General features: G+C 44.0%; 1 protein-coding gene across 2 annotated transcripts in view; it reads left to right on the forward strand.

The window, feature by feature from the left end:
- Positions 1-6478: 6478 nt before the first annotated feature.
- PAPSS1 (3'-phosphoadenosine 5'-phosphosulfate synthase 1) overlaps positions 6479-12425 on the forward strand; it is a 68676-nt gene continuing 62729 nt past the window's right edge. Inside the window, exon 1 of one of the 2 annotated variants that reach the window (XM_006274123.4) lies at positions 6479-6726. In XM_006274123.4, coding sequence (XP_006274185.1) covers positions 6667-6726 — 60 coding nt within the window. In that variant the 5' untranslated portion in view covers positions 6479-6666. Of the gene's footprint in view, positions 6727-7449; positions 7504-12425 lie in introns of those variants that run through there. The other variant, XM_059722135.1, reaches the window with a different exon arrangement.

A 12425-nucleotide genomic window follows, 5' to 3' on the forward strand; every position in this document is an offset into this window, starting at 1 on the left:
CTCGAGGACAGAGATCCCAGCTAATTGGCATCTTCCAAGACCAAAGCGTAACCAGTTCAGTCCAGTTCCCAAAGTCTCAGTGAAACAAAGAAATTTGACTAAAATCAATCAGAGAACATGTATTAAAATAAGTCATAGGCAATGTATAAATATTGGGTGTAAACAGTGGGGAGGGAGGAGTTTGGGACACCTCGACAAATTCAAGACAACTTGCTGCCCATCTACATGCTTCTATCCTTCTCACTCATTGCCCAGCTGGTATAGGTAAGCATTTCTATTGTGCTGTTGCAGGAAACTAGACAGGTAGTGAGAAAAGTGCTTATTCTTGTGCTTTGGGTTGCAATCAATAAGTAGAACTAGAGACCCGTCTCCTGGTCTTTTTATCTGACCTGGGCAGTAGTAATATCCTATTTGCCAGGAAGGAATGGAGGATCATTAGGAAATGTAATTGTATCTTGATTTGGTGTACAGAAAGGGTAATCATGAAAGAAACTGAAACTGTCTCAGTTCTATAAGGTGCAAATCTACCCTGCCTTCTACTTGACTTAAGACTAACACATCTAACTATGACTCCGTAAATTCTGTGTTTTAAGCTTGCAAAACTTCCTGATCATAGATGGTCTGTAGTTTTATCTCTAGAAAAACTGAATGGCCCTGGGTTTTTGGTAACATCACTTGGATCCTCTGGCATGACTTCTTCACCAGCCCCCTCAGGTGATTGATGACAGACCCTTCGAAGGAGACTTTGTTGCCAAGGCAACCTCCCCTTGACAAACCAGTTTGTCTTCATAGGACAAGATATTGTCCAAGATATTTGTACTATGTCGCCCAGTTAGATCTTTTTTTAACATCTCCATTTAACGATCCTTTATAGTTAGGACTCCGCTACTCACATGTTGGAACTGTGGCACAAAATACAAGTAAAAAACACAAGAAAAAGATAAAGGTATGCACATCTGCAAAGGACTTAGCTTGGTAAAGATACATACAGTGTATCTTTACGGAACTCATAACCTCACATAAAATTAGCAAATTGTACAGACAGAGTCCTTAAAACATCATATAAACTTTTGTTTTTACTTAGATGAAAAGAATATTATTTTTACTTCCCTTTAAATACTTGGGAGATGCTAAAATACTATGAAGATGGGAACCACAACACTACCTAAATGGAACAGGATTGACTTACATATCTTCCAGAGACAAAAAAATTACTTAAACCTTTGTTGAGACAAGGTTATCAAAGGTTAGCATACAATCTGTACTTCAGAGTTTTGCATCAATAAAACCTCTTAATGTTACTGATTGTCTTATATATCTAATCTAAGTCTCTATTACTTTTTATAATCAGGTTTACAGCTAGAAGTATAGCTGTTCCACAAATAGCTTTGAAAAAAGTTTCAGTCAATATGTTCTTGTTTTTTCTGAGAAAGTATTATTCGTTTGGTCAGGAGAGTTATTGCTTATAATCATGTTATGAGTCTCTCCTTGCTCATCTACTTTTATACCAGTTTCTTTGCAACATTTGCTGAGGTGGGACCCAGGAATTTCTTTGCAATGACCTGTATGCTTGGATCCTGTTTTTCCATCTTTCTTAAGACTGCTGAGCATTAAGGTTTAAAGTCAATGCTTTCTCCTGAGAGCATTCAGGGAGGTCTTGTCCCCCAAACCATGAATTAATCATAAACTAGATTAAAGGTTCAGCTCTGCCTGCTTTGGGTTACTTGGATGGCACAAAGGGGTGAGATTCTGGTATTGAGTGGCCAGCAGATAGTTTTGTGCAGCAGGAGGGAGAGTCTTCATTAGCACAGAGCTGGCTCCTGTATCCCTACCTAATTACCAGCACAGATTGTGTACTGAAAAAAAGGGTGGGAATATGCAGGAGCTGCTCCACTGATCATCTATTGGTATACTTTGGAGCAGTCTTTAGGCTGCTCTAACTCATACCAAGCACAGGGTGACACAGAAATAGCTGTTCTTTCACTGCCCCTTTCTAACCTCCACACTGACCAGATCTTTGACAAATGAGAGAGTGGAACTATACTACAAAATTCAGCCAGCTTCAAACAAAACTAACACTTATATTTCTGTTCAAATTAAGTTATGTTTCATGTGATTCTATCTTTATTTTCAATCATATGCTATATATTTGGAAAAAAAATGTAAAAAAAAATGTAACTAATTAAGTCTGACCTGATTCCAAACAAATAGTCAAGCTGGAGGAAAGCTGTAAGCCTAATTTTGTTAGCTACCTGCTGCTGCTTTGACATTCTTCAGAAGTCTGTGAGAGATGATCCATTAATCTAAGTGTATCAAGAGTCTTTGTCTCTCTGTCTCTGTCAGGATCAGAATCATAGAATCATAGAAAATTATAGTTGGAAGGGACCTCAGGAGGTCACCTAGTCCAACCAACCCCCTGCTCAAAGCAGGAGACCATCCCCAACTAGACCATCCCAGTCAAGGCTTTGTCTAGCTGGGTCTTAAAACCCTCCAAGGATGGAGATTCCACCACCGCTCTGGGTAACCTGTTCCAGTGCTTTACTACCCTTCTAGTGAGAGTTTTTCCTAGTATCTAATCTAAACTTCCCTTGCTGCAACTTGAAACCGTTGCTCCTTGTTCTGTCATCTGCCATCGTTGAGAACAGTCTAGCTCCATCCTCTTTGTAACCACCCTTCAGGCAATTGACGGCTGCTATTTAATCCCCTCTCAGTCTTCTCTTCTCTTCTCCAAAGGAAATAAGCCCAGTTCCCTCAGTCTCTCCTCATGAGTCATGTGCCCCAGCTCCTTAACCATTTTTGTTACCCTCTGCTGGACCTTCTTCAATTTGTCCACATCCTTTCTGTAGTGGGGGGCCCAAAACTGGACACAGTACTCCAGATGTGGCCTCAACAGTGCTGAATAGAGGGCAATTGCTGGCAATGCTCCTAGTAATGTAGCCCAGTATGCCATTAGCCTTCTTCGCAAGGGCACATTGTTGGCTCATATGTCCACTGTAACTCCCAGGTCCTTTTCTGCAGAGCTGCGATTTATCCAGTCATTCCCCAGTCTGTACCGGTATATGGGATTGTTCTATCCTAAGTGCAGGAGTTTGCACTTGTCCTTATTGAACCTCATGAGATTTCTTTTGGTCCAATCATCTGTCTAGGTCTCCCTGAATCCTATCCCTACCCTCCGGTGTATCTACTACTCCCCCAGCTTAGTATCATCTTCAAACTTGCTGAGGGTATGCTCCATCCCATCTCCCAGGTTGTTGATAAATATACTTAACAGGACCAGCCCCAGGACCAACCTACTTTATATTAGCAGCCAGCTAGACATCAAGCCATTGATTACTACCTGTGGAGCTTGACAATCCTTATAATCCATTCATCCAAACTGTACTTCCTTAGCTTACTTGCATGAATGTTGTGGGAGACTGTTATCAAAAGTTTTGCAAAAGTAAAGGACTCGGGTCTTTCTTTATGCAAATTTGTTTTGTGCGAAGCAGGGAACAGCTGAGCTGCACAGAGAAAGTACTTGCCCCATACCGCCTTGGTGATGTGACCGCTGTGCATGCTGCTGCTTGGAGCGCAGGGTGAGCACCTTTTCCTTGCATGCCTGAGCAATACTCTTATACTTCTTCCTAGTTCTTTGTTCAAGTTTCCACTTCTTGCAAGCTGCCTTTCAGTGTTTTAGCTCACTGAAGAGTTTCCTGCTAAGCCAAGCTAGTCTTCTGCCATGCTTGCTAGTCTTTTTGCACATTGATTGGGATGGTTTGTTCTTTTGCCCTCAGGTAGGTTTTTTTTTTTAAATACAACCACTTCTCATGGACTCCTCTGCCCCTCAGATTGGCCTCCCAGGGGATCTTGCCCATCAGTTTCCTGGGTGAGTTGAAGTCTGCTTTTCTGAAGTTCAGGGTCCTTACTCTGCTACTCTCCTTCCTTCTTTTCCTCAGGATCCTGAACTCAATCATTCTGTGCTCGCTGCTGCCCAAGTTGCCATCCACTTCTTTATTCCTCATCAATTCTCCCCTGTTTGTGAGCAGCAGGTCAAAAAAAGCATGGCCCCTAGTTGGCCTCTCCAACATGACAAAGCTATCCTCAACACTCTCCAAAAACTTGGATTGCTTGTGCACTGCTGTATTGCCCTCCCAGCAGATGTCAGGGTGAATCTCAGTACGTAACAAGGGCTCATCTGTTTATGGTTCTAGCAAGTATTTTTTTCTGTCACTAAACATTGCATTAGCATGCTGGGTATTACCTTATAATTCAATTTAGACCTCAATACATAATTACAATAATTGTATTTAATTCCAACATTTCATTGAATTTACTACTAAATTTCTGATTTGCTCTTGCAAATGCAAACATGTAAATTATTATTTTCCTTTTTCAAAGAAGTTTAAATTCTTAATTGAATATGCAATGCTAACTGTAAAAACATCACCCTGACATCTTTGAAAGGTTTTTCCTAATTTCTGGATGTGAATAAATATCCTCCCTTGAACAGTGACTTTTTGTTTCTCACTAAGGAGTCAAATAACATGCAGTACACAGATTCATTTTAGTTTTTTAGTTCATTTTAGTCCTTCAAAGTACAGTATCATTTCCCTCTGAAATCTAGCATGTCATAAAGCAGTCCAAAAATATCTCCTTTTAAACTCCCATTGAGAATAAGTTCCTGAAATATAACAAGGAAGTGAACCAATATAGCCGCTTGTGAAGTCAGAGGCTATTGATTTTGTGTTTTGTTTTTTTTGTTGGTAACATGGGGTACATAATATTAGAATGGGAACATTTCAATGATTGCTTTTAATTGTCTTATTAGTTGTCATGTGTTTCCTACAGCTGTTGGCTATGCTTAATCTAATTGAGTCTGATAGATTCAACTCAAGATACATGGAAGAGACAGTTAAGCACGTGTTTTAGCTGGCTATCATTTTGGAAAGAGGATTGGGTGCATGTTAGCAAGAGAAAGGAAACAGCACACAGAAACAGACTGATAAGAAGGCCTGATAGCCTGAATTGTGTAAGCCTAGGAAAAAACTAAAGAATGAGCTTCTGAATTTGGGGTGCTGTCTGAAAGCACTTCGGAGCGGTGAGTTGGGAAACTCTCTGTTTGAATCCTCCTGCATTCAAAAAAACAGGACTGTACATTCTTATAAATAAAAGGAATTCAGCAAAAAGAGCTGACTCTGTCACCCATTACTCCTTCTCACTGGAATAACTTGCAGAACCCTGAATTTTGGCATGCCTCTGAGATCAAAAACAGTAGCACCATTCTTCTCTCCTCTTCTCTATTCCTTCCCTGTTTTGTTGGCCCCCCACCCTCCGCACTGGTTGACAGAATTGGCCAGCTACAGTGGAGAATATGCTGAATCATTTGAAGGGATTTTATGCCTGACACAGACTGAGCCCTTTGTTGTCTAGGTCTGTGAATTCACTGCCTTGACAGCCTCCTGCAAGCCTAGGTTTAAACTTGGACGGTGCTGAACCGGGACGTGTTAAGATGCACTCCTTCTTTCAAACACAATTATAACAGAACTACCACATCTGACAGTCCGTTTAAGGAGTGGGAGTTGTGTGTTGCAACTTCACAACACCACACCAATTGTGCAATCCCACGCAATGCACGGGCTCTGCCTTAACGTTATCACTAAACCAGGATGCGGGTTGCCACCATGCTGTGGCACCAGCGCATTGATTGCAACCCCCTGATCTTGCCATGTGTCTCCGGGGTGTAGAGACAGTGATGACACAACAGGCAGGAACTGCATTGCAACAGTTTCATCATTTCACCATGGGGCTGGCTTGGCCCTGAAAGGGCAAGACAGGCAGGTCGGCACCCTAGCCTGAAGTCACAAGGCAGGGTAGGGACGCATCTGAGACTGGCTGAAGCAGCGAGAGCTCTAAATTGGATATCTGGAGAGCACACGCATCTAGAAGCAGGACGAAATCTGTGCCTCCTCTTCTCTGAGGCTCTTTATCCCAATGTCTTGGGGCAGAGACTCCGCATGCAGAGGGCTCAGCACACAGGGACTCTGACCCCACCAAGCCCCTCTTCTCCCCAGTATGCCCAACCCGCATGATTTCTGGCGTTGTTCTTAAAGTCTGCGCTTCGGGAATGTGAAAAACTTAGCTCTTTCTTTTATACGTATTTATATTGCAGATTCTCCTGTTACCGTCAAGGCCAAGTGGAGACACGGACAATAATGCACCCACCCTGACTGCTAGGAAGTGGAGCAGGGCTCTCCTGAGGCGGCCGAGGGGCCACGCTGGAGCCCATTTGGGTGGAGGGAGGGGGATGGAGCCCCACCCCTGCCTTGCCCTGATTGGACCAGGTGCGGTCTCCCCTGCCCCCCATCTCCCCCAGCCCATCGGGACAGTAGAGAGGGGCGGGCAGCTCGGCTAGAACGCCGACACCGGAAGTACCCCAGCCCCCCCCTTTTTTTTTCCGGACTGCGTTCCACCCGGCGGTAGCGTCACGACTGGGCGCATGCGCTAGGGCCACCCCGGTGCGTGGCAGTGCCTGTGAGCGGTGGGGAGAGGAGTCAGCCTCCCTCTCTCTCCGCCCCAACCCCCTCCCCCCCGCCAGCCTCTCTCTGGCTGCAGTAGCAGCTGCGTCTGGGGAGGAACGTCCCGCGTGGAATTTCCCCCCTCCGGCTCCTCCCCCCCGCCCACCCTGGGATGGAACAGCCCGGCAGCCGCTGCAAGAAGGTCAAGCTGAGCAACAGGGCACAAAGCTGGGTGAGCTGGGGATGGAGATGGGGGGGGGTGTCTGTCTCTTGTCTGTCTGTTTGGTGATGTGGCAGTGGGCGGGTCTGAAATGTGCACCAAAAAAAAAAAGAAATGTGCAAAAAAAATTAAATGTGGAAATAATAAAATGCAAGCCCAGCCCCTTGGTAGCAAAGGGGGAGGGGAGAGCCTGGCTGGAGCAATGGGGATCTGGAGGCTTCAGCCTCAGGGGTGTTGGTTGTAGCTGTATTGGATGTAGGCAGACAAGAGTCTTTGGGTAGATGGGATATCCTTGATTAGACCAACTGAGTAGCTGGACAGAATTGTTCTTTGCAGGTTTTGGGGCACAAACGCTCTTCTTCAGGCCTGGAGGAGGGTGTTTGTGCCCGAAAGCCTGCAGAGAACAATTTTTCCGATTACTTAGTTGGTGTAATAAAAGATATCAGCATCTGGGAGCATTTGGGGAAGGGCAGGCGCAGATGGAAAGTGATGCACCCCCACCCCTTTCACAGCAAGGCAGAGCAGCTTTAAATGCTGCCTTTGGGAATGAGAGACCCTGCCCCTTGAGCCTCTGCCTTTGCTTGCTCTTACTTAACTTTTGCAAGCTGGAGTGGGTGAAGGGAAGCCTGTAGAGGGAGGAATTGGGGGAAGGGGGTGGGGAGGGGGCTAAGGTCTGACCATGTCTTACAGGAGGTGATTCTTCAGCTGGGCAGCCCGAGGAAGAGGGGAGGCTTCCGCATCTGGCGCACAATGCAACCATTCATGGCTCTGGGGCAGCTGGAGACTGAGGTTCTTTTGCAGTGTGGTTATTTCATAGAGTGGGCTGGGGGACATCATGGCCAGGCACAAAAATGAACCACAGCCTTGGTTTGTGAAGGTGTGGGCAGCTCAGTGTACGGTCCATGCTAAGAAAGAGGCCTTTTTCCCCATCCTGCCCCCAGAATACTGAGAGGTTTCTAATGGGAGAGAAAATATTTAAAGAAGAAGAAATTGAGCGTTTGAAAGGAGGACTCCCAGGCATGTTATGCTGAGCAGGAAGGTGTTTGAAAGAGCAACATTGTGGCACAGACACAGATTTCTTTTTATGCCTTGCTGAAAGGTAATTCAGGTCCCAAAGTTAACGTTTTGAATGAAAAAGTCTTAAATTTCTTTTTTTTTTTTTTTAATACCAAGCGAAACAAATGAGCCTCTGTTACCTCAACATAACCTTTTGCAAAGGTGACTTTCGCAAAAGCCAAAGGTGTTCTGTCGGGTATTTAACCCTAAAACCTGTTTGTTTGCACAGGTTTAGGCTGGCCTGCTTAAAAGGGATTGTCTTGACATAACTTCTTTTTCTTTATTTCTGTTTGAGAGAGCTTGGAATGGAGCCAGTGATATGAAAAAGGGAAGAAAAAAAAAGTCCCAAACTAGTAGTGAAATACAGGAATGAAGCCTTCAAAGTAGGTGTTGCAAGCTTTGCCCTAAATGGGGAAATGATTTGTCAGAATTTTAATTAATGTTCTCAGTGACGTATTTTTCTGTTTAGTGAAGGCTTATTTTTGGCTGACTTGGAACAAATATGCTGAAGAAGTGTGGTATGCTGGAAACTTTGCTCTGTACCTTTTTTTTCAGGAACTAGGTAGAATGTAACTCCATTAGCCATCTTGTCAAACGATCTCTGAAGGTTTAACTATCACTAGTGGCCAAGACCTAGATGGAAGCTGCTTGAACCTTATCATCCTTATTGCTGTCATTTTACTTGAGCAGAGTTAAGGCTGAATGGTGCTCCTGATGGAAATGTTCAAGAAGTGTAGCTCTACTGCTTTTCCACTCTTTTATTGTTCAGTATATATCTGCCCTCCAGATTGTCCCTGTGTTCAGGCTCCTGTGCATGGCTTGTCATGCTTGTTTTCTGTTCACACTGAAAGCCTAATACTGAAGAAACACACATGACCTATGCCTGTAGGGGCTACATTCACCAGTGCATTTGGCAGGCCAAAGGGAGGATGGTGCATATTATCATTGGAGCTGGTTGCATAGATGCACAGTGCCTGCAAATGCAGCATGGAGTGTTGTGAATAAGTAATGTGTTTTCTACTCCTGTAGCATATATCTTATATTGGGTGTTTTATCACGCAGTTGTATCCAAAGGTTTTAATAAAGTATTCTGTTCTTTCTACTATCACTCCCATAGCAGTGTACTGCACAGTCAGACCAGTTTATTGACAAACAAAATCAGGTCAGTCATTTTTCACAAGTCTTGCAGATAGCTCAGTTCTCTGTAAACAAAAAGCAGCCCTCCAGCATCCTCCAACAAGAGGTTAGCATGCAGAACTCCAACATTAAATAAAACTCAATATGATGCTTCATCTTCCTGGTCTGGTGGTCTATAACACATACCCATCATGACATCACCTTTGTTTCTCTTCCCTCTGACCCTAGTTCAGAGACTTTCAATAGGCCTATCTCCAGTTTCATAGTGAAGCTTTGAGCAATCATACAGCTCTTTTATATAAAGCTCAGTTCCTCCTCTTCTCCCCTTCCTGAACAGTTTATACCCATCCACAACAGTGCTGCAGTCATGTGAGTTGTCCTACCAAGTTTGTTATTCCAATCACATCTTAGTTCAATGCATAGGCAACGTGTAGGAGGGGCACAGGAGGGCATGTGGCCGCTGCCGGCTTCTGCGGGTGGTTGCCGCCCTGCCCTTGCTGCCAGCGCGGTCGCCAGTGGCTGTGAGTGGTCCCTGCTTTCTGCTGCTGACAGTGTGGATGGCGGCCATGGGTGGTCCCCGCTTGCCCCTGACACTGCTGCGGTTGCCTGTGGGCGGTTCCCAACTTGCCCTGGCCTCGCTGCCGACGTCACTGGGGCTGCCTGTGGGTGCTGCCTGCAGGTACTCACTGTGCCCCACCCCCAACCTCAGGAGGCACGCATCATTCATGGTTCAATGACTGCGATGATTCCCATTTTTCCTGCTTCTTTCCCAAGCTCTGTGCATTTGTGTACAGATGCCTGAGGTAACTAGCTGATTGTCCTACTTTCTCAGGAAGGATGAGAAGGCTTCTGTTGCCCCCTCCTGCTTGTTGCTTCCTCCAGGTCACCCTGCTTACCTCAGAGCTTTGGTCTCCGTCCCCTGGCTAACCTAGTTTAAAGTCCTTCTCGCTAGGCTAGTGAGCTTGTCTCCAAACATGCTGTTCCCTCTCTTTTATCAGGTGGATCCCATCTCTTCCTAGCAATCCTTGGAACAATGTCCTGTGGTCAAAGAATCAAAAGCCCTGCTGGTGACACCATCTGGAAGATGAGTGCTCCTTCCTCAGGCCCTTCTCCTTGACTAGAAGGAATGAGAAGAACACCACCAGACCCTCTCTGCCCTTCAGCCTTGCACTCAGATCCCTGTAGTCCCTTTTGATCTGTGCAGAGGCATCTCTGGTAGTATCATTGGTGCCAGCGTGGATGAGCGTCATGGGGTAGTAGTCAGAGGGCTGGATGAGTCTGTTTTGTAAAGCTAGACTAAAAAAGCTGGGGCAGGGGGGGTCCTTTTGAACTCTCAAACTGAATTCCACACAAGAATGGGAAAGGCAGGATGCGAGTAGGCAGTCTGTGGACAGACCACATATAAACTGGAGAGAGAAGTCTCTCTATTGCATCTTGTTCCAGTGCAGTTAATATTGTAGTACTAACAAAACAGTTAGTGGTAATGTTTCTCTCTAGTTTGCCACAAATTCATTTGAAAGGTGGTATACTGTTAGCGTAATATTTATATAAAGACATGCTAGATAAAAGGTAGAGTCACAGTTGTTGGACTCTTTTTTGGCTTTTCGTTTCTTATTTAGAGATGCTACATTGTCAACATATGCATATCTGAGTTATGCTCCCAGAATAGCTTGGTGCAATAAATTAAGTGAATTGTGTTGAGGAAGGTAGGCATATAAACCACCTTAATCTTGTCTTAATTCTTAAACTGGTTTTACAAGGCATTATTGCTTGTAATTTAGAAAACAGGCTAAAGTCATTCCTGTTTGCAGTGATTTCATTGGGTGTACCCAGAGATTGAACTTGGCTTTCTGTATTATAAGAATCTCTGCTTGGTATGAAAAATATGGGTCCAATATATTCTGCACTGCTGCTCAAAGGGAATATTGATTTTAAATGTTTGTTTGTATTTTTAGACAGCTTTTATTACTGGTTCTGCTCATGATTAAAACTGAAAGGCTTCTTAAAACCGGCTTTACCTTTTCATACGCTTCTGTGGTTTCTTTTCAGGTAGACAGCAAAACAGACTAGTGACTCCCCTTTGATTCATTTTTTCTCATGTAGTAGTTCAGTGTTTACATTAACAAAGCATTTCATTCAGTGCTTAAGAATTGGTTCTTGGATGTGGACTCTAGGAGCTGTAGGGTTGTATTAGCTTATTGAGGGGAAAAAACTCAGTAAGAAGGCAGAGGAGAGTTGCACCTTGAAGACTTAAACTGAGTCAGAGGCTCTGTTTCTTTCTTCTCATTATCTGAGATTCATTTAGCCTATAAGGTGCATCCCTACCTTGCCGCCTTAGACCTCAGAGTTATATAGAGGATAAGATGGATAGTTAAAGAAATGGATTTCAAGTTACTTGTGCTTCCAGGGTTGTGAGAATCTGACCCTGAAAGATGTGGAGGTATTGTTTAATAGTGCAAGTGTACTTACCATGAACAGCAATTAAATGTGGTGTGGTCCGCTGACGTTATTGCTTCCAAAAGGTAGCTAATTCTGAAATGTCAGCATTATTATTGTGCCTGTTTCTTCATGAAATGTGTTCTGCTTTTTTAGAATTTAAGGTGCCTATAAATCCGTGAAGCTGCTGTGATGCATTGTAATTACAGTGCGTTGGAGCAGACTCGATTAATCGAGTTTGCTGGAGCGTGCTAATTACCACACTCCAGCGTCATGGAGGTGGGGACATTTTATCTAAAGCTTGTTGAACAAGCTTTAGAGTGCCCCCGCCACCATTTTTCAGTGCAGGGATGCTGATGCACAAGATGGTCCGGGTGCTTTAGTTCGAATCTCTGCCCAATCAAGTTAGGGACCGAAGCTTCGCACAACCCTGTTTTTTTCTTGCACCTAAAGTGCAACTTGATGAACAGGGCTAAGTAGAGATGCTTCTTTTTTCCTCATTGCAGTGCCAGCAGTTCCAAATTACACACCTAACTCATTTTTCTTTGAAATCAGGAAGCAAGTGTAGCCAGCCACCTTTCTGGAGTATGTCCAATTTCTTTATATATGAACTATTTTGTTTCTTGAATATATTCCAAGTTCACATGCCCAGTGAATTAATATGTTGGCTGTGCTTTCATGAATGTTTCTTTCTGGAGGCGGGAAGAACAGGAACTGACGAATCCAGTTTCTTTCCATTTGCTGGTAATTTGGGAGTCTTCCATAGCAACTCAGGGGGCCTGAGCCAATAGAGTGAAAATTTAAACTTTTTTTTAGAAAACAACAGCAACAACAATAATGATGCTGATGATAATAATGATAACAGTAATGATGATGATAAACCCAAATGTGAAGGCATTATTCTTTTGCCTGAGGCACTTTTAATTGCTCTTAGATTTTAAATTGACCAGATCTTTTACTGTGCAAGGTGAAGCTGGCAGGACTTACGAGAGTTTCACTTGTTATTTTGTGAAAAACAAGTTGTGGCTCTCACAGGTAGTAGCCTCTTATCTCATCTTCCCTTCCATTTAGAGCTGGTACCC

The sequence above is a fragment of the Alligator mississippiensis genome, chromosome 2 (genome assembly GCF_030867095.1).
Source record: "Alligator mississippiensis isolate rAllMis1 chromosome 2, rAllMis1, whole genome shotgun sequence".
In the NCBI taxonomy this organism is placed as follows: Eukaryota; Metazoa; Chordata; order Crocodylia; family Alligatoridae; genus Alligator; species Alligator mississippiensis.